Here is a 21,301-nt window from a genome sequence, read left to right as displayed (position 1 = left end):
CTCTAGGCGCACGGGCTTCAGTAGTTGTGGCTCACGGGCTCTAGAGCGCAGGCTCAGTAGCTGTGGCGCACGGGCTTAGTTGCTCCGCGGCCTGTGGGAGCTTCCCGGACCAGGGCTCGAACCCGTGTCCCCTGCATTGGCAGGCGGATTCTTAACCACTGGGCCACCAGGGAAGTCCTGTCTTTCTACCTTCAAGAAGCTCCTTCCTGGGTGATCTGATAACCATAGAGGCATTACAATTATCTTTTCCTGATACTTGTTTTTCAGTTCTGCCTCACGAGGGCTCAGAGTATAGTAATTCTTTCCCGACCGCTGCATTTGCTGAAATCGCCGATGTGGAGGCAGCATTAGCATAGTGGTTACGTTTACCTGGAGCCACACCACCTCGGTCCAGGCTGTGATTCTGCTACTTCTTGTGTGATGCTGGGCCCCTGTTTAACTCTGGAGCCTCAGTTTCCTCGTGTAAAATAAGGCTTATATCTGTGCCTCATGGGGTTGTCATGAGGAGTAAGTGAGCTAACATTTGAAAAGCACTTAAACAGAGCCTGGCACGAAGCAAGCAAACACGTGTTTGATAAGTGGATTGGTATTTTTAAACTCATCAGCGTAACACTCAGACACTAAAGGATCATACGGATCTAACGCCAAAGGAAGAAGGGTACCGAGGTGGTTTTGAGTGGCTTAGCCTAGACTAGATCCCACTCCACCCCCCTTTAAAGAATTATCTACCAGAGTTTCGTTCATTTGTTACCCTTATTTCTGCCACACAACATTTGCTTTCTTATATCTAAAAACGTGTTCATCAATATGCCACTTATTATTAACCGCTGGTAGCCAGAACTAATGGGAATAAAGTCCATCGTTAATGCAGGGCTGGATTATTTTTAAATAGGGAATTATCCCAAACTCATTTTTGTCCCAGATGATGAATTAACAAATTCTATTATATTACTACTAGAAATACCAAAGAATCTAATCTCTGATGCATTCTGGCTTGTTTTCTCATTCTTGTATTCTGAAGTTGACATTTTGTTTATTTGAGATGTTTCATGTATTGCCTGAGTTGCTGTAGCTCCCAGGACACGAGGTTAGCCAGGGCCTCTCTTTCTGTCTCTGTCCCCATCTGGATCCATTATGACCCAAATCCACTCCACAGGCCAGAGGCTTCTTTTCCCATCACTTTACCTTTTCTCCTCTGGACATCCACTCCCTAAGTATCTTTTCAAAATCGTCATCACTCTTGCTGCTTACGAAAATCATACATACTTTTTAAAAATTTGAGCATTTAAAAATATATACTGTAGGATGTGAAATCCATCCACAGACCACTCCATTCACTAAAATAGATTCCAGATGGATTCAGGTGCTAGATGTAAAAACTAAAACTATAAAAATATTGAAAAAAGTATAGGATACATTTATGACCTTGGGGGTAAAGAAGGCCTTTTAAAATGAGACATAAAACATAAAAGCATAAAGAAAAAGATTGATGAATCTGATCTCATAGAAATATAAAACTTCTGTAAGGCAAAAGGTGTTGAAAACAACGTTTAAAGACAAGCCACAGAATGGGTGAAAATATTTGCCACGTATATAACAAAGACTATCCAGAATATCTAAGAAGGCCTACACGCAAGTAGAAAAATAGGCAAAAGGCATGAGGAAATAAAAATGGCCAGTGAACTTTGAATGTAAATTCCACGGGGCAGGAATTTGTGTTGGTTCACTGCTGTCTCCAGCATCTAGAGCAGTACCTTGATGTTTATTTAATGTGAAGTAAAATGTGAAAACATGCTCATTCTAAGTTTCAATCATGAAAATGCAATTTTAAATGGAGACATATTTTACACATTGGATTGGAAAAAAATTTCAGTGTTGGTTAAGATGTGGGGAAATGTACACACTCGTGTGGTGTTGAGAGTGTAAATATACATCCTACTGAAGGGCAATTTGTGAGTATCTACCAAGTACAAGAATGCACGTGCCTTTTGACTTAGCAATGCCTACCTCGGGAAATTACTGAGGGTATCAATCACAGCATTGTTTGAGGGTATCAATCACAGCATTGTTTGAGAAAACTGAAAGTTGTAAATGACCTAAATACTCATCAACATGGAAATGACTGAATAAGCTATGGTAAAATCAAACCATGACTAGTATGGGGCAGTTTAAAACAATGAGGTATGCCTACAGGTACCAACTCCCAACACACATAAGTGAAAAAGACAAGCTGCATAACAATACTAGCTAAGCAATACCCATAAAACTGTAGACATGTGTATATGTTCTCTATGTAAATGCACAGAAAAAAGTTTGGATATGAATTTTTTTCCTTCACATATATTCTGGAATCTTCCCGTGTCAAAAGAAAAATCTAACTTGTTCTTTTATAAAGGTTGTGGAATGTTTCATTGACTGGGTATAGCATAACCTAGTCAATTCCCTGTTGATGAATGTATGGTTTTTCTTGGACAGCTTTATTGAGATATAATTCACATACTACACAATTCACAATTCACCCACTTTAAGTGTACAATTCAATAGTTTTGGTATATTACATTATTAATTTTTAAAAACTGTGATAAAATATAACATAAAATGTGTCATTTTAACCATTTTAAGTGTACAGTTCAATGGCATCAATTAGATGACTGTATCATTTTCATTTTTACTATTATAAATAAATGCTGTAAATCTACATCCTCATACATACTTTGTGCAAATGTGCTTCTCTATAGGACAGAAAGCTCTCATCTGCTGAGGGTCAGAGATAAAGAGTGATAAAGAGAAATATGGGTGGGCTTTTTCCTAAGATTACTACATTACTGTTAATGTGATATTAAACCTCTCAAAGAGATAGGGGATTTTCCAAAGCAAATGCAAAAGTGGAAAAACAAAAACTCCTCATTTTCCTATGTTCATTTAAGTTGTCAAGTACATAAAAACCAGTTAAAGCAAAGGATGATCTGTCACCCAGTATCTGAGCATGCATATGCTAGATCCCAATGGAATCCGTTATCTGGTATCTGACAACTTATCCTGAGTCTTTTTTGTCAAACATACCACAAGCAATTGGACCCTACATAGGGAGACACAGCCTTAATATTAGATCTGGTTTCCTAAACTGAACTTCTCAGTCTAACTAGAGGGTGACCGCTGGCAATTCACTTAATCCAATGGACTAATATCCCTGCTTTGTAAAATGGAGGGTCTAGCCTGGATGCTAGAACTTGTGTGGGCCAGGTCACAAGGTGTGCTGGCGGGAACGAGGTCAGCCTAAAACCGCAGATACAAGCTCTATAGTCTGGGAAGCTCTGTAGTCTGGGAGCTCTGGTCTGAATGTGCCAGCGACTTGTTTTGCGGCCCCAGGCAAGTTACTAAACCGCTGACAAGTCAGTCTCTAAAGCTGTCAATTGGTATTTACCTTATAGGGTGTTGTGATGGTTCAATGAGACAAAGCACGCATACTGCCTCTCTTGTGCCTGACACCAAAGATGCCCTCAATAAAGGGTAGCTTCAAGTGGTTTAAACACCAAAGCATGTGTCAGTGCCATTCATCCAAGTTGCCAAATATCCCAACTTATATAACAGCAATAGTAGCTTATACTTCTGTAGCATTTATTATGTGCCAATCACATCCTGAGTGCTTAACATCTATGAACTTATTTAACCCTCTGGTCATCCTATGAGATGGATACTATTACTTCCATGTTACAAAAGAAGAAATAGGCACAGAGGGTAAGAAACTCATTCAAGATCACAATTACTGAATAGCATAACCAGGCTTTGAACCCAGGCAATCTGTACTCTACAGAGTCTGTGTTCTTAGGCACTATTAAATGCAAATATCTGTGTATTTATAGGTGTGGACATAAATGTGGTATTTCCCCCTATTCTGATAGCTCTCCAGTTTCAATACCTGGTATCAACGTCCCTTCCTTACCAAGATGTAAAACATTAAGATTGCTTCGATAAAACACTCAAATTTCACCCTACCACCTAATTTTAAAACCTATTTTTTAAATGATTGCCAAATGAGAACTTGTTTTAAAGGCAGCTATAAAAAGAATGAATATAAGCGAGGACATTATTAAACTTCTCATTGGTCACTCTAAGATTACACTGTGATTCCTATGAGCCTAAGGTGTTTTGAAACTCAAATGCTTGGAGAGTTACCTTCTCATATTCAACAGTATTCTGTTTCATTAGCTTACTCTATTTCCCTAGAGTTTCCACCTGAAAATCGAACAGTTTCTCACTAGATCACATGTGCTTTTAACATCAGCTCATAATATGTCCTTCGGAGGAAACAGGCTTTGGACTGCTCATGGAGCAAACCTCAGTGTTTAGCAGCTGGGATTCTGTTAATTTACCCCATGTAAAAGGTTACTTTTGTTTTCCTCCCTTAATTCACTTCTATCTCCATCTCTAGCATACAGGGGAAAGCTTTCCCCCTCTAGCAAGTAGGACCCCAGTGGTGAGGAATGACACAGTTACTTGTCTGACCCAACCTTCTGGTTCCCGGGCACAGGAGGAGTTTAGGCAGGTCAGGGCAGCTCAAGCATCCCTATACTACACCAGCAACTTCTCCTCCCAGACATCAAGGATGCTGAGTACACTCTGTCCTACCCATCGGGTGGCAGGGGTCCTGCAGCCTTAGCATCTAAGGTATCTTACTCTGTGCTCATTGGAAAATCCAAAGTTCTTGATGGCCAGATTCTGCTCTCTACCACCTCGTCCATCAATGGAGTCTGTATAAGTCTAAATCTCAGTTGTCAGGACAGAGCTCCTGGGCCCAGACAAATCAGTAGAGGTGGTCAGAGTGTTTCTGAGCATTCTGTGATATTTAGATAGACTATGTCTGCCTGGAGTATAGCAAGGATGTAGGCATGGGAAGGCTCAAGAGTGAGATCTTTTGTCTAATCCAACACATAGGTGATCAGCCAAGATACTCGTATTTATACAAGCTCCTAGCATTTGGCTTGATAGAGTATATTCAATGTTTTCTGACAGATACAATCTTGTTTTGATCAGTTTCAGAGGGCTCTGAACCTTTGTAAAGCATCACATATATATGTCCCACTAAAAAAGAACATTCCAAAGGGCAGAAATTAATACCCTTCAGCACCCGCCAGAGAGTCTGGCATATTGCCTTGTTTATGGCACTTCCTCAGTCTATTCTTGCAAAGATTCCATAGTCAGTGCAGTAGTTTTCATGTTACCTGCCCCTGGGTCATGGAACATTTATTCCAATAGATTCTTGTGTGAAGATCCAATGTAAGAAGTTAAAGCTAAGCTGCTCTGGTTTAAAGAAGGTGAACCCAAGCTGCTGACTGTCTCCTTACTCACTAAAGTATCTCAAGTCATCTTGACGGAAGCCTCCAGGTTCTAGAGACCATTTGAAAACTGGAAGAACTGGTACTTTGAATCCTGGGTTTGAGTTCCCAGCTCTGCCTCTTACCAGCTAAGTTGCCTTGGGCAAGTCACCTTTTCCCCAAGCCTCAGTTTCCCATCTGTAAAACAGGGATAACACTACTTAATTCCCAGATTGATGGCAGGATTTAAAATAAGGCATGGAAGTAGTTAGTACATAACAAGCATTTAATAAAGTGTACAACTTTATTACTAATGGTCAAATACCCCCTTTTATTACTCTTTAAACATATTTTCCCAAGGACAGAGAACAGAATGTCTTATGGAACCATAGTCCCCTGGGGGCTACAAAGAATGCAGTTTTAGTGAAGAGTTTACGTGAGTCAAAATATTTCCCTATTTATCACTGTCCTTTGAACAATCTGCTTACAAAAAACCCAAACCAAACCCAAACCAAACCCATAATGACAAAATCCTTCTAAAACTTTGTATTTTCCAGTGAGCACAAACTAAGATACCCTAGATGCTAAGACACATTAGAAATCACCGTCAGCTCTTTATCCTTGACTGCGTACAGGGGCAGCATTCAGTGCCCCAGCTGCTGCTGGAAGCAAAATCTCACCCTGCCCCTTAGCTCCAGTCTGTTTTCCCATTCACTTTACCGGGAATTCCTATCCCCTCACCTATCTGCCTGGGAACAGTCAAAGCTTTGTTCAATTATCAGCTTCCCTGATAAGCCTTTCTCGACTTTCCCAAGCATCCTGGAGGCCAGGCCTTTGAACTTTCATGGCCCTGTTACAGTGCTTTTCCCATTAAGGTGATTGGGTGTAAGGCCCCAGCCCTAGTTCCTAAAGAGAAAGGTCCAGGTTCTTTGTATCCACCTGCCCAGGTTCTGGTAGACAACAGGAGGGCCATACATCGTTGTTGAATGAATATGTAAATGAATTACTGAAAGACACATTTGGATTACTAACCCAAATTTATCAGTTACCAAGACATAATTTTGGATCGTCAATTTCTTCATCTATGAAGTCTCTTTGTTCTCAGCTCTAAAACGTGAATGTAAATAACTTAGAGTTTTCATATAGCTTAAGTGAGGAAAGTTTGTAAAGGGCCTAGCACGGTGCCTGGCACATGACAGTACTCAGTAAACAGCAGCTGCATTTCTTTCATTTTCCCATCCTCGCTGCTCCTATTCAATAGCTTACCTAGAAAATGAGCCCAAGATTATGTCCCTTCTCAGTGCTGCTACGTATCACCTGAAAAGTTCAAGTGGCTGTACAGTTGACCCTTAAACAGTGAGAGGGGTCAGGAGTGCCAAGCCTCTGAGCAATCAAAGTCTGTGTATAACTTAGCTGGTCCTTGGTATCTGTAGATCCTCAGTGGAGGATTCAACTAACCACGGATCATGTAGCTTGGTTGTATTTACTATTGAAAAAAAATCTGCATGTAAGTGGCCCGGCGCAGTTCAAGCTCATGTTGTTCAAGGGTCAACTGTACTTCATAATAAAAATATTCCTTTGCTTTAAAATAGAAGGTAATCTGTTTCTATTTTGTGCACTGTTGGCAGGAATGTAAATTGGTACAGCTACTATAAAAAAATTAAAACTGTAACTACCATGTGATCCAGCAATCCCACTTCTGGGTATTTATCTGAAGGAAATGAAATCAGTATGTCCAAGAGGTATCTGCATCCCCACGTTCAATGCAGTATTATTCACAATAGCCAAAACATAGAAACAACCTAAATGTCTGCAGATGGATGAACGGTTAAAGAAAATGTGATATGTACATACAGTGGAATATTATTCAGCCATGAAAAAGAAGGAAATCCTGCCATTTGTGACAGCATGGAGGAAATGAGGGCATTATGCTAGGTGAACTAAGACAGAGCTATGATCTCACTTATATGTGGAATCTAAAAATGCTGAACTCATAGAAACAGAGTGGATTGGTGATTGCCAGGTGCTGGGGAGCAGAGGAAATAGGGAGATGTTGATCAAGGGGTACAAACTGCCAGCTCTAAGTTCTGAGGATTTAATTTACAGTACAGTGACTATAGTTAACAATACGGTATTATATAAAGTGGCTGAACAATTAGACTCAAATGTTTGCACCACCACCACAACAAAATAGTAATTGTGTGAGGAGAAGGATGTGTTAACTAATCTTTTTATGGTAATCCTTTTACAATACATGTGTTATCAAATCATCACGTCACACACTTTAAACTTACACAATGTCGTACGCCAATATTATATCTCAATACCGTTGGGAAAAAATTTTAAGTGTCTGTTCCTAGGTACTCTGACATTTCTCTTTGAATTCTAGATTTAAGTAATATTTATCACTTTCTGTATAAGTCTGGCATAACCAGAATTTGTCTCCAAAATGGCTGATAAAAAAATCATTTCTTTTTGTCTGACCTGGGCTCTGTGAGGGCAAAAAGACACTATGTGCAATGCATCATTGAAATGTTTCTGGTAAGCTGTATGATAAAGTGATCTTTAAGGTTTAAGTGAATAATCCGATCCAATTATGCTATTTAAATCTTTCTTTTTTTTTTTTTTTTTAAACGCATTGTTTACTTTGTTTATTTATTTATTTATTTATTTTTGGCTGTGTTGGGTCTTCGTTTCTGTGCGAGGGCTTTCTCTAGTTGTGGCAAGCAGGGGCCACTCTTCATCGCGGTGCGCGGGCCTCTCACTATCGTGGCCTCTCTTGTTGCGGAGCACAGGCTCCAGACGCGCAGGCTCAGTAATTGTGGCTCACGGGCTTAGTTGCTCCGCGGCATGTGGGATCTTCCCAGACCAGGGCTCGAACCCGTGTCCCCTGCATTGGCAGGCAGATTCTCAACCACTGCGCCACCAGGGAAGCCCCAATTATGCTATTTAAATCAGAACTCTTCACACTGACAGCTCTTAGGAACTGTTATTATTTTTCACAGATTTCTTATTACATTTTGTTGGTGCTCTCGTTTATTCACCCTGGCATGTTTGTATTTTCTCACTGATTTCTTATTCCAGACATGGCTGTTTCACCTTATTTCTTAAAGGGAATCTTTATTGTAATGCAAAATGAACTGTAAAATGATCAGGAATTTTCCAATCAAGAAAACAAATCTGTCACTTTCCTATCAGGCAGGAATCCCTAGGATGATGTGATTCCCTTTGGAAGAAGCAAGAAGTCTTTCACAAGGTGGGCAAGGCCTTCCACCATCTGCCTGTCTTGCCTCCTCTCTCGTCCCTTCATGCTCTCCTCTCCAGCCACACTCAACTTCTTTTGCTCCACAAGGCCCACATGCTCCTTAACCACCAGGCCTTTGAACACACTATTTATGGCCTTGCCGACCCCTTTCACCTGGCTGACTTCTGTCCTTCCGGTCCCCTGCCATCTACTCCCCTAGGGTGAATCTCATCTGCATTTACTAGGATGTCTCTTCCTTCCCACTCACCCCTCAGATCATCGGCTCCATCAGGACAGGGACCACATGTCACTTCTTTACCTCTATATTTTTATATATAGTTTGTGGCCAGCACACGCCACAAATTATACTAGGCATTCGATACATGTTTGCTGCATAAATTGAATGAATCTGTCTAGAGATAAATAGATTTAACTAAGGCTACTTTGGGATCTGTCAGTTAACTTTACGGCTCTCAGTCTTCACTTATAACTGCATCCAACATGGTTGACCACGACCTCAGTGAGGAAAGAGTTAACACAGCTGGTCTGCTTTATTCACTTCTTGCTTATCTCTGGAACACCTGCACTCGTTGTAATGACTCTTAACCAAACTCTGAGCACTAAACTCCTTCAGTGTTCACTAATTAATGATGCAAGGCAGAGGGTCAGCGTGTACCAGGCCGAAAGCGTTGTTTAAAGTAAACATGAAGATTCATGATGGGCACCTGGGACCTAGTGTGGATCTGCACCCTGTGGGTCACAATAGTCATGTGACCAGCTCCTGTGAAGAACTCTGGGCCTCCAAGACTCGAGTGGGCTTCCCTGAGTGCACAGCTGGAGAGAAGCATGCATCTATAGGATCCTCACCGAGGGAGAACAGGCAAGCCCATGCTGACTTCTCTAGTCTTTGCCTACATGTATCATTATTCTGCTGTGCCTGCACTGTGTCCTTTGCTTCATAAATCTTGGCTGCAAGTATGACTTTGTTGAGTCACGAGTCCTTCCAGCAATTCACTAGTGGGTGGTCATGGGACCCCGAGACAGCCTCCTTTGTGAACTGCTGCCCTTCCTTCATGTCTGTGATATCACTCTTCATCTTTCTCCCACATCCTTGCTGAATTTTTTTTTTCCATCTCCTTTGTTGGCTTCTATCTCTACCAGACTCAAAATATAACAGTATCCTCTGGCTCTATTCTGGCCCTCTTTTATCTCTACTCTCTTGTTAGATTATTTTATAATCCCATAGGTTTCAATGCCATCTACATGTTGATGACTCTCAAGCTTATTTCTACAGCCAAAACTTTCCTCCAAACCCCACCTACACACCTGCCTACTGGACATTCCAACTGGATGTCTATTAAGGATTTCAAATTTTTAAAAATTGTCTAAATCAGAGGTCTTGATTTCAACCCAAACTTGTCCTCTTCTAGTATTTCCTATCTTGGTAAATAATACCTCAGGTGCTCAGCTGTCCAAGCTGAAAACCTAGAGGTCATCCTGGATCTTTTATTTTTCCCTGATCTCTGCCCACCTCCTTCCAATCCATTAAGGAAGTATTATTGGTTTTATTTCCAAAGTAAATCTCTAATCCCTCCACTTCTCTCTATTTCTAATACAGCATCTTCATCCAAATCACCATCATCAACAGTTGCCTGGATTATTATAACTGGATTAGTCTCCCTGCTTCTATACTTGCCCCTTTCTAATTAATTCTCTATTCAGGGCTTCCCTGGTGGCGCAGTGGTTGAGAATCTGCCTGCCAATGCAGGGGACACGGGTTCGAGCCCTGGTCTGGGAAGGTCCCACATGCCGCGGAGCAACTAAGCCCGTGAGCCACAACTACTGAGCCTGCGCGTCTGGAGCCTGTGCTCCACAACAAGAGAGGCCGCGATAGTGAGAGGCCCGCGCACCGCGATGAAGAGTGGCCCCCGCTCGCCGCAACTGCAGAAAGCCCTTGCACAGAAACGAAGACCCAACACAGCCAAAAATAAATAAATAAATAAATTAATTAATTAAAAAAAAAATTTTCTCTATTCAGCAGCCAATGTTATAATTTTTCCAAACCTACATCAGATGACATCATTCTGATTAAAACCCTTCAATGGTTTCCCATTATTCTTAGAACAGAATTCAAACTCTCTGTGTTTGAATTAGCATACCAGGCACTCTGTGAACTGTCCCCTGCGCGCCTCTCCAACTTTACCCAGTCCCACTCTCTGCATGCTCACCGTGCCCCAGCACCACCGGCCTCATTTCTGTTCTTGGAATACAGCACAATCCTTTCCACCTCAAAGCCTCTGGACTCTCTGCCCACCCCTACACTGCGAGCTAGAGTGCCGCTGAGACTGAAGACACATTTTGTGCATTCCGAAGTATATGTCATTAAAACTCACAAGATCCCCAGGCGCAGCTACATGTTTAGTAAGGCTAGAATGTGGTATTTCGCAATTTGTCTTTCTGTTGTTTCATACATAGAAAGGAACTTACCGGTAACAAATGATAATCCCACTAGGCTTATCTCTAGGTTATCTCTAGTAGAGAGAGATTATTCATCTCAGTCTCTAAGAGCAACAGAAAAAAAATAAAATGTGTTCCTTAACTGAGCAACCTGCATCTCAAATTTAACCCCACGTGCATTTGGTATTATTACTAAGGTGTAAGTAAATCTAATTTTAAAATAATGGGGAAACTCCTGTGGAATTGCCCCATGTTAAAATGATCTGTTCTCCCCATGTGTCCACACTTTCACAAGAGTGAACAGCCCCCTTTAAAAGAATTTTAATGGATGGGCTTGACTGAGTTACCAACAATGGGCAAAGGAATGGATACTTAACAGGGACTAAAAATTAAAGTTAAGATACTTTCAACCTTCAGTCTGTCTACCTGTGTATTTCCAAAACCTGAACATCTTAAACCTGTAAAGCATTCCTGAGTATGGAGGGGAAAAAAGACCCTTAAAATCGAGGGATTCCAAGTATCTGCTTAACTTTTCTGGTCGGGGGGGGGGAGGGGGGAGCCTTCATCACATGGTCCTTTTTGCTTTTTCACATTCTCTAGATAGACACTTGAACTATTTTTGCACTGTTCAAATAAAACCAGGGATATTTACTTAACCCCTTCTTAATGGAGGGGGTCTGTGTGTGTGTGTGTGTCTCCTCTATTTACTCTCTCTTCTCTTAATACATGTTTGGTTAGTGTTTGGGGGCTGAGGGAGCCAGAACCCCTCTAGGTGTGTCAGTGAATGATTCAGTTATGCCCTTGACTGCCTGAAGGCCACTAACCTCCTTGTTGCCCTCCTACGCACCAGCGTGAGCTGTGTCACAATGAGGTCCTCCTATACTACCTCTCCAAGGTATCATGCTACTTCCCATAACATTGTTTTCTTGCAGTATAACCTGTTTTTGCTAAAACTATTTCATTTCCCTGAGAAACTGAAGTATTTACTACATACAACATATGTATAACTATATAACGTTGCATATATAAAGTTACATATAGTATGTGTAACTGTATAAATGTATATAAAAGTATACATATAAAAATATACATCCTATATACTTATACATAATAGCATACTATATACTATACTGTATAAAAGTGTATAAAAGCATATTTACATTAATGTTTCCTTTACTATGCATGGAAAAACTCTTCAGCTGTGACCCTCACTGTGCCTGTCACATATAATCAGCACATAACCGGGCCTAAGATATGAAGACGAATGAAGCCTGATCCCTGCCCTCCAGGTACAACATAGACAGAGCTCCTGGAAGATGCTCTGGAAGAGGGGCACAAGGAGATTCTAACTCTGCCCAGGCAACTAGAAAAAGGCTTCCAGGAGGAGGTGACATTTTGAACCAAGCCGCAATCAACTGAATAAATGATCAAGCGGTCTCTAACATCCATTCCTGCTCTAAAAGTGTGACGTTGTGCTCCATTTCACCTGACTGTATTCACAGTATACCCGTGCACTTTGTCAGAAAGGAGGCTGAGTTATGTATTTGGATAACTGTCAGTTCAGGTGACTTTGGCTGTGCTCCTTAAGTGTGGTTCTAGTTTCCTCAGAGAGATTCCTATCAGAGAAATTTTAAAAACTGAGTAAACAACTAACTGAAAGTTCTTTGTTTATACAAACAGAGGGTTTGCTTTCTTCTTCTAGACTCTGTGACAGTGCTTGCATATTTGAAGGGCTTACCCTGTCATTAATGCTTTATACCCCACCATGAAGGCTGTTATCTTCAGCTCTGAGGAAGTTCGGGATATGTCTGTGAAGCCAGTTTGAAGGCAACTTGTTGGAAGTTGGCGGCATTTTTGTGATGCCAAGGAGAGTAAACCTCCAGCTGAGCTTTTGACGAAGCTATGTACATGAAGGGTCACAGACCAGAAAATGTACACTTTTTAAACATCTGACATGTAGCAGTCCTTGTAAAACAGGGTTGAGAAAACATTTTTAATGTGCAACTTATGTCTGTTTTATTTATTTTATGTCTGTTTATTTGCACACAAACTCAAATTAGGATTTCCTAACCTCTCAGCAAACCACTACCCTATATTACATTGAATGGCTACGGAGCTAGGAAGAATACCAATTCTTTTCAATCACTAGATAGGAAGTTCCGATTTAATCTTCTTCCCCTAACCCAAATGCATGTTGGTATTTGATATAATCTTCAAAATGTTACCTTTTTTGGGATAATAAACTCTAAGGGAACAGAATCTGCAAAAGAAATCTCTATATAACTGAATCACTCTGCTGTACACCTGAAACTAACAACATTGTAAATCAATTATATTTCAATAAAAAACATTTTTTTTTTTAAGATTCTTCTTATCTTACTTTCTGACTTTGCACTCTTCGAGAAAGGGGCATTCTAAATTCACAAACCAAAGGAAGGAAACAGGGCGAATGGCAGTTATCTCTCAACTCTAGATACTATTCATCACCACGGTGTTACCTCTAGGCACTCGTGTTTTGATTAAGAATGGAAACCAAACACCTTCTGGATGCTGGCTACATAAATTTGAAGTGGGTCTTATCAGCTCTCTGCATCTGTGGTTTTAGACCAACAGTCCCTAACCCTATCAGTTGATGCCTCTTTTTTCATGTCCAAGATTTTTCAGCTCCTCCTTCACCATGCTGGCATGAAATCCACAGAAAATAATATTTGCATACATAATTTCAGAAAGATTGATAAAATGTTCAAACTTTACATAAAGGGGAAATAAAAAGAAAGCAACTTATAATAAGAAAAAGCTGCTTATATGAATTCTTGAGATTCACGGTGAAGGCATTTATTACAAACGCAGACTGATGCAGCTGTGTGGTCACTGATGCCAGGATTTTAAGAACGTGAGATATCTCGGAATCAAGTTCAGAGAAAAATATAATTGAATTTTCCCTCAATTTACCTACAGGTACATTCCTGGAAAGTTTGGTACATATTAAAATTGTGGGGAAAAAGTATTTTGTGTTTGTACATAAATTGGAATTGGTTTTAGGCTCAGATAATTGTAAGCTGGTCTTGCACCTATGGAAGACATTAGAAAATGTGGAGGACGATTTTTCACTAGGCACGACTATTCTGTGTGTTGCTAACAAGATCAGGAAGATGCATCAGCGAGGTCCCCCCTCTGAAGACTTAAAAGTTATGGCCTAAACCTCCCCTCAATTTCCAAAATTCCCCCTAGGGGGCAGTACTACTCTTAATGAGAACCACTGTTCTCAGCTCAGGAGACAGCATTTTGGTGGGTGGGTGTCCCGAAAGTGTGCAAACCAGAATCTCAGTGTTCTCCTTTTGCCTCATAACCAAACAGTTTTGGTATATAGAAAAAAAAAATTAAGTCTACACCAAAATATGGAATTCACACTGCTTTGGATGAAACCGTAAATACTGAAAAGGGGTCTAGGATTCCATAGCCTATCACTCCGCACATAAAATACATTTAACACAGGCCTGTTCTTGGATGATGGAGGATGCTCCTCAACTCCTGCAGAATCACAGCAGTCGGGGCAAGGGAGGAGAAGGATGTATGGGGGAGGGGAAAAGGGACAAGAACAGAGAAAAAGGTAACTGGAGAAACTTTTCTCTACAGCAAAGAGCTTCAAGGGTCCACTATTTGGCACAAGACAGACTTTGGTTCCAATCAGCCCTCTGTCATTTACTAACTGTGGATGATTCATTCAATCTCAATTCTCCACATGTAAATTGGGGGATAATAATGGTATTTCATACCGTTTTTAGAGTGATTGAGGGGTATATGTAAAGTGCCAGGCAAAGACTAAAATTCACTTAATGTTGGCTGCAATTATTATTTTTTTAACTTTCAAATGCCCCTAGAGTATTGGTGGTTGGATATATTTGAGATCTGGAACAAAAATGGTTCCTAGATATAAGAAGCAGAGTAACATCTGTGTTACTTTTTGGATATTCTGTCTCTTCCTCTTAAAATCTCATACCACAAATATAGTGGAAATCTAAATCATTTCCTTGTAAGAAAAAAAAGGCAGTGTCTTTAAGAAACTTAATGGTTATAAAACAAGGCTGATGTTCCTAAGGTGTTTCAGAAAAGGACTTTACATTTCAAGTTAAAGAAGGGGAAAGGCTTGCTATCCCAATGTAACTTTAAATCACAAGTATGTACATTACAGCTGAAATTCCCAGATTTTAGTGGCTGTCTTGATATTTAGTCCTCAATATGTCAATATTTACATCACAGAAAGCATTTTATACAGGATCTCAAGCAAACTGGCTTGCCGATCACACTTGAGAAATGAACAGGGTGACAGAAAATCGAATGCTGTGGCAAAATCTTGTATCAGGTGTCCTTTTCAGAGGGTAAATCGCCAGCCAGAATCTACCCAGGCAAGGGGAGTAGGCAATGAGAGGTCTGTGTACATGAGCACAGTACATGCCTCTTTGGGGCAGGAGTCTAAGCCAATTCTAGCGAGATTTTTGAGTATCTGCGATGTTATGATGACTCCTGGCAGAGGAATTCAATAAATATCTGTTGAATGCATATGTGAAGGTGAGAATTCTTGGGGGAAAACACAGGAGAAATAAATTCTCCTTTATACTTTAAACACAACAATGAAAACTTTATGCTACAGTAATCTTTCATCATCATCACTATAACACTTAGCATAACATCTACCCTCATAGCAAATTTTAAAGTAAACAATATTGTTAACTATAAGCGCTCTGCTGTGCAGTAGATCTCTAGGACATATTCATCCTGTATGACCAAAACTTTGTACCCTTTGACAAATGCTACAGTAATCTTTCAAACCAGGAATGCCTGATTTATGACTGGTATAAGAGTTAGAAGAGGTAAGCATACATTTCTTGAGATTATCAATCAATACTCCTTTTGGAAATCAATTTGGTTACATGTATCAAATATATAGAACTGCTTTAAGACCTGGTAATTTCCTTTTTGGAAATGTATCCCCAATAGCAGGTAATGTATCCTTAACAGCAACTCTTATGTAGTACTTATTATGTGCCAGGAATTATTCTAACACCCAGTGTCACACTGCTACAAAATAGAGGATCTAGAATTTGAACTTGGGCCTTGTAGTTCCAAAGCCTGTGTGTGCTCTGACAACTTTTGCTGTCTTAGCTACAAAGATGTCCACTATGGCACTTTTTAAAAAAATTTTATAACAGGAAAATTTAGAAACAAACTAAATGTTTGTCAGTGGGGTGTAAGTTAAATAAGCAATAGTATATCCATTGATAGGACACAAAGCAGGCATTAAAACTCAGGTTTTAGAAATAACATGTTTGCAGGGGCAAGCAAGATATTTGGCTCAGTGGGAGGGGAGAAAGGCACAAAACAGGGCATATAGTCTTTCAGGTCTACTAAGTGTTTCCTTTGGGTGGTGAGATTTTAATTTTCTCCTTGGTGCTTTGTTGTATCTTCCCAATTTTCTAAATGAACTTGAGTTCCTTTTGTACTCAGAAAAAGAAAATTGCTAATAACAAATTTCTGTCTAGATCAGCACAGCCCAATCAAAATACAATGCAAGTCATATATGTAATTTAAAATGTTTTAGAAACCACAACCATATTAACAAAAGTAAAAAGAAACAGGTGAAGTTTTTTTAAAAATATTTCTTATTTAGCCTTTATATCTAAAATATTACTTCAACATGGAATCAATATAAAAATATTAATGGACTATTTTACTTTTTTGTATGAAATCTTCAAAGTCACTTTTAGCACACCTTAATTTGGTCTAGTCACATTTCAGCTGCTCAGTAAACAAGTGGCTACTGGCTACCGTGTTGGATCCTTGGTAGAAGCTTTACTTTCAGATCCAATGTGCCCAAAACATGACTCTGAAACCCTCTAGTAACTACCTCAATCTTCATGTGACCAGCCACATCTGTGTCAAACCGCTTCCTTAATGAGAAAGAGATGTGCTTCAGAGAAGGTGGATCTGAGTTTGAAGCCTCCCTCTAACACTTATCAGCTGTGTGATCTTCAGCAAGTTAATTAACTTCTCTGTGCCTCATTGGATCCTTTCTGTAAATGAGTATAAGGCCTACTTTGAGTTGTTGAGATTGAAATAATGTATTATAACACCGAATACATGGAAAGCACTTTATAACAGATTTTATTATCTAACCCTTGCCCTTTGCAACCTTCCTTATTCAGATCAAGGTTAGACTTAGCAGGAGGAAAGACAAGATTCTTAGAAAAGACATGTAGGAAATCTCATTTAAAGTGGTCCTAGAACTAATTTGGGGGGATGTGGAGAGAATAGCTGGGGAATCTATAATAAATACATTTGTATTTTAAAGGGGGCTACCTGATAGCAGGGCACAAATGGCACAACTTTTTGCTTGCTTCACATGGCTTTCCCTCAGCAAATAGTCAAGCCACTAAACAGAGATAAAAATCACTGAATACGTGCCAGGAACATGCTAGACAAAGGGGCTTAGGAGTAATTAAAAAAAAAAAAAAAAGGATAGGAGAGGTGCTCCCTTAACTGAATGAAGGAATGAATCAATGAACATTGTACATTTTCTGATTTTTCTCAACTCAGCTGTCTGTTCTTTTTGTTTTTTAGTTGCCTCTGTTGTTTTACCTAAGATTTTCTTTACTCTGATATTAGGTAGTGGGATTTCCTCTAGAACGCTCAACTGAAATATGATCTATCTACTGTGGTTGAATCTAGGTGAAGTGTATATATGTACTCAGCTTTTGTGTAGGTTTCAAACATTTCAAAATTAAAAACTGGAAAAAAATCAATTATAATAGAAGGCCATTAATCATGACGTGTATCAATGGTTTTTTTAGCATCACTGTTTATAACAGAGGCCACCAGAAACTATATAGATGCCGCAAAGAGGTGAATGACTAAGAAATTCACATAATCGAGGATAAAATACTATATAGCAATCAATTCACACCTGCAGACCTTTCAATTCATGGAAATACGTAATGAAATAATGTGAACTGGGGGGAAAAAAGCAGAAGAGAACCCCTGATTACAGTAATGAAAATACACGTGATATGCATTTACAAAAACTAAAAATGTATTTGGCGAGGTAGGAATATTACTTTCCCTTCTAGGTATGTTGCCCACATTCACAATAACAAAGAAAAATAAATAACACATATGGTAAATCTTGTTTGCTAAGCAAACTTATCTTACATCAGAGGGCAGGATGGCCAGGGAAAACTATGCATCTAGTGAAAAGAGTACCAACAAATATGCTTGGCAACCGACTCCCAGTTACTAGCGTGCAGTTTAACCTACTACTCAGAACCTAATGGCAGATTTGGGATTTTTCTTAATCGGAGTAATTATTCAGAACATCCTCAATACAAATATTTGACCTAAACTAGTGTCAGATTTTATTTTTTACATGGTAATTCCTCAGTCCTTTAACCACAATAGTGCACACAAGGTAAAAACAATTAAGCCTGCTGCCTTTCATGATTACCGTGGTCTGATAGCACGCAGGGTAGATCAAAATAGCTGGTTGACATTGAGAGTCCCCAGTCACAAGCACTCTGTGCTTGAAAAAAATAAAAACCAAATCATTTAGTACTTAAAATTAACAGCACTGGCATCACCTTGTGGGTTAAATGACTGAACAATAACTCAAGTTAGCTGTGTTCTATATCTCCTTTATTAATATAATTAGTATTCTTAGATCTTTAAAAATTGCTCTTCTCTAGCCCTAGGGGAAAATGATTTCAAAAGGCTGAATACATATGCTGATTCAAGATATGCTTTCTCATACATCCAACCTCTATAAGTTTGGATTATAGAGCAATATAGAGTAATTCTGGCACCAATTCCTTAGCAATGTTGTTTAAAAACAAAAATGCCATTACACACATAAGCCAAGGATTTTTATGTTGCATTGCACATAAGCAAATTTATGTAATACTTTTAAAATATAAAAACCATGGCCTTAATTTTTTGGAAAACGATTACTTAAGAATATGGTAATTAGGAGACTCACAAATTGGTTGAAAAACTCAGAGCTAAAATTCACATGGGGTTGAAATACACTTTATAAAGAGCTGACATCCAAATTACATACACTTGACAAAACTTATAATTTAAACATTAAGTTATTTGCTAATCTCTTTGGGGAGGTACCAATATAACAAAAGACTGAGAAATAATAATATCTGGTAAAATTATTTGCCTTGTCCCAAAATGGCTAAGCCTTAAAGTAGAATGATCTGAGTGCCAATCCTGGTTATAAAACTCACTCAAGATCTGAGTGTTCTTGGGCAAAATACTTAATTTCACTATGATTCAATTTTCCTATCTACTAAAATTAGAATTACTTAATATATAGTTGTATATTTATACTTAATATATGGTTTCTAAATTAAAACAATAAAGTAATTAAATAATGAACGCGAAAATACTAAGAGCAATACCAATCACTGCTATGGTACACTTATTATCCAGCAATTGTCTCATTCAAATGGATACCTTTTAAAATAGCCTTTCAATCAGTACCAGAGCCACTTTTTTGCATAACTTTAAGCCATAGGGCTAATTATACGTGACATAGAAATCTCACCAACAGAACTGCCCTATTTTAGTTTAAAAGAGACTTGAAGACACGATCCTAACAGTCCGAGTCATGTTTAAAGAAGCCACAAAAAGGGAAACAAACCTGAGATGGGTAAACAGACCTCCTCGGCAGAAGTTCATGTAGAAAACTAAAACCTAAAGTACTCATCCCAGTAAATCAATGTCTGCAAGATCCCAAAACAGAACGCCATTAACGCAAAGCACTCGACACCGAGTGACAGCGCAGACGTTTAGTAAAATTCAGGTCTTACTACTCCCCTGACAAAAAGCAACACAACACACAAAAGCAGAAACAACCAACACGCAAGTCAGGGACGGATCCGCTCGAGCCCCTCTGAGTCGCTTCATGGAGAGGGGACAGTAGGCTAAGGCATATTTAATGAATGAAACTGAGGACTAGGGGTTTGCGAAAGTACACAAGACGGACCCTACCTTCCACAGATTTCCCGATACTGTGTAAGTGAGTGATAGAACTGTAGTTTTGGGTAATACTCTTCAGGAACCGTTCCATCTCTGGCTGGTGGTGGTAGCTGAAGTCCAGCGCAGCTACCACAGGCAGCAACAGCCCTAGCCAGAGGCGGGCGCAGTCCATGTTCTAGAGATGAATAAAAACAATAATAAAGCTGAGCAGGTGAGGAAGGGGGTGGTGGGGAGTGTGCACGTTACTCGCTTCGGCTCCGCTGTCTAGTCTCAGATCTCCCGGCACTAACACTCCCAGCTTCCGAAGGAGGTAAAAGTTGGAAGCAACACCTTCGGGAGTTTGCGCACCCGGAGCACGGGCAGCCCCTGGTGCCCTCCATCCAGTCTCCCACCCTCTCCTCCTCCCCACGTCTCCGCCGCTCTCCGCCGCCCGACAGCTGCAACAGCTGCGCCCGACCCCGCGCGAACCCCTCCTCACCCCCAGCCCAGGCGCTCACCGCAGCCCGGCGGCTGCCACCGGGCGGGACCCGGTATTAATAGCCCGGCCAGGGTCCCGCCCCCGACGCCTGACTGACGTCTCTCCGGCCCGCTCAGGCGCCGCGCGGAGCACTCCGGGGCGGGGCCGAGCCGGGCGGTCCGGGCTCCTCTGCCTCGTTCTAGCTCCCTGGTTGCGGCGGCCTGTGCTGGGGCGCGGCTGAGGGCTTCCCGGAACCGAGTTGCCTCGCGCGGCCCCAATTTTTGCCGGCGCCCCAGGTCGGCAGTGCGCTCACCTCGACCACGGCTCCGTCCGCTGAAGGGGTCCGGGGCGCTCCACCAAAGGCGCACGAGGTGTCTCCAGCTGCAGCGAGTTTGGAGACGCTAAAGGCTCGGACGGCTTCTCGAGTTGGGCGGTGCGGGCCGCCGCGCCCCGGGCTCACCTGGAGCCCCACGAGGCGCCGCGAGTCCCGGGCGCCCGCAGCCCCGCGCGGGCTCCTTTGCTCTTCGGCACCGACCCGAGTCGCCAGGGCCGCGCTCCCAGCTGCGCCAGGCGGCCCAACCCTGCTCTGCAGTCGCGTGGCATTTCAGAACGTGCGTGTAGAAGTTTTAAATGCCGTCGTGTGGAGTCCAGGCAATTTTCCGACAAATATTTATAGTGTATGAGATTTGACTAAATCAGAGTTACATTGAAGACTGGCAATCTGGAAACCACATGGAGGAAGGCAGCAGAGGCATCATTGTAAAGTCAACGCTGCCGCCACTAACACTGCCC

The 21,301-nt window shown here is 40.8% G+C and overlaps 1 protein-coding gene across 1 annotated transcript in view; it reads right to left on the bottom strand.

Annotated features, from left to right (window-relative positions):
- Positions 1–20,556, bottom strand: part of CPM (carboxypeptidase M) — a 91,121-nt gene extending 70,565 nt beyond the window's left edge. Inside the window, exons 1-2 of the mRNA XM_061205868.1 lie at positions 20,531–20,556; positions 20,065–20,227 (exon numbers count right to left, since the gene is read on the bottom strand). Coding sequence (XP_061061851.1) covers positions 20,065–20,224 — 160 coding nt within the window. The 5' untranslated portion in view covers positions 20,225–20,227; positions 20,531–20,556. The remainder of the gene's footprint in view (positions 1–20,064; positions 20,228–20,530) is intronic.
- Between the last annotated feature and the right edge of the window lie 745 nt (positions 20,557–21,301).

The sequence above is a fragment of the Eubalaena glacialis genome, chromosome 11, assembly GCF_028564815.1.
Source record: "Eubalaena glacialis isolate mEubGla1 chromosome 11, mEubGla1.1.hap2.+ XY, whole genome shotgun sequence".
NCBI lineage: Eukaryota > Metazoa > Chordata > Mammalia > Artiodactyla > Balaenidae > Eubalaena > Eubalaena glacialis.
Note: the sequence above shows the minus strand (reverse complement) of the source record. Positions and strands in the feature narration are given on the sequence as shown.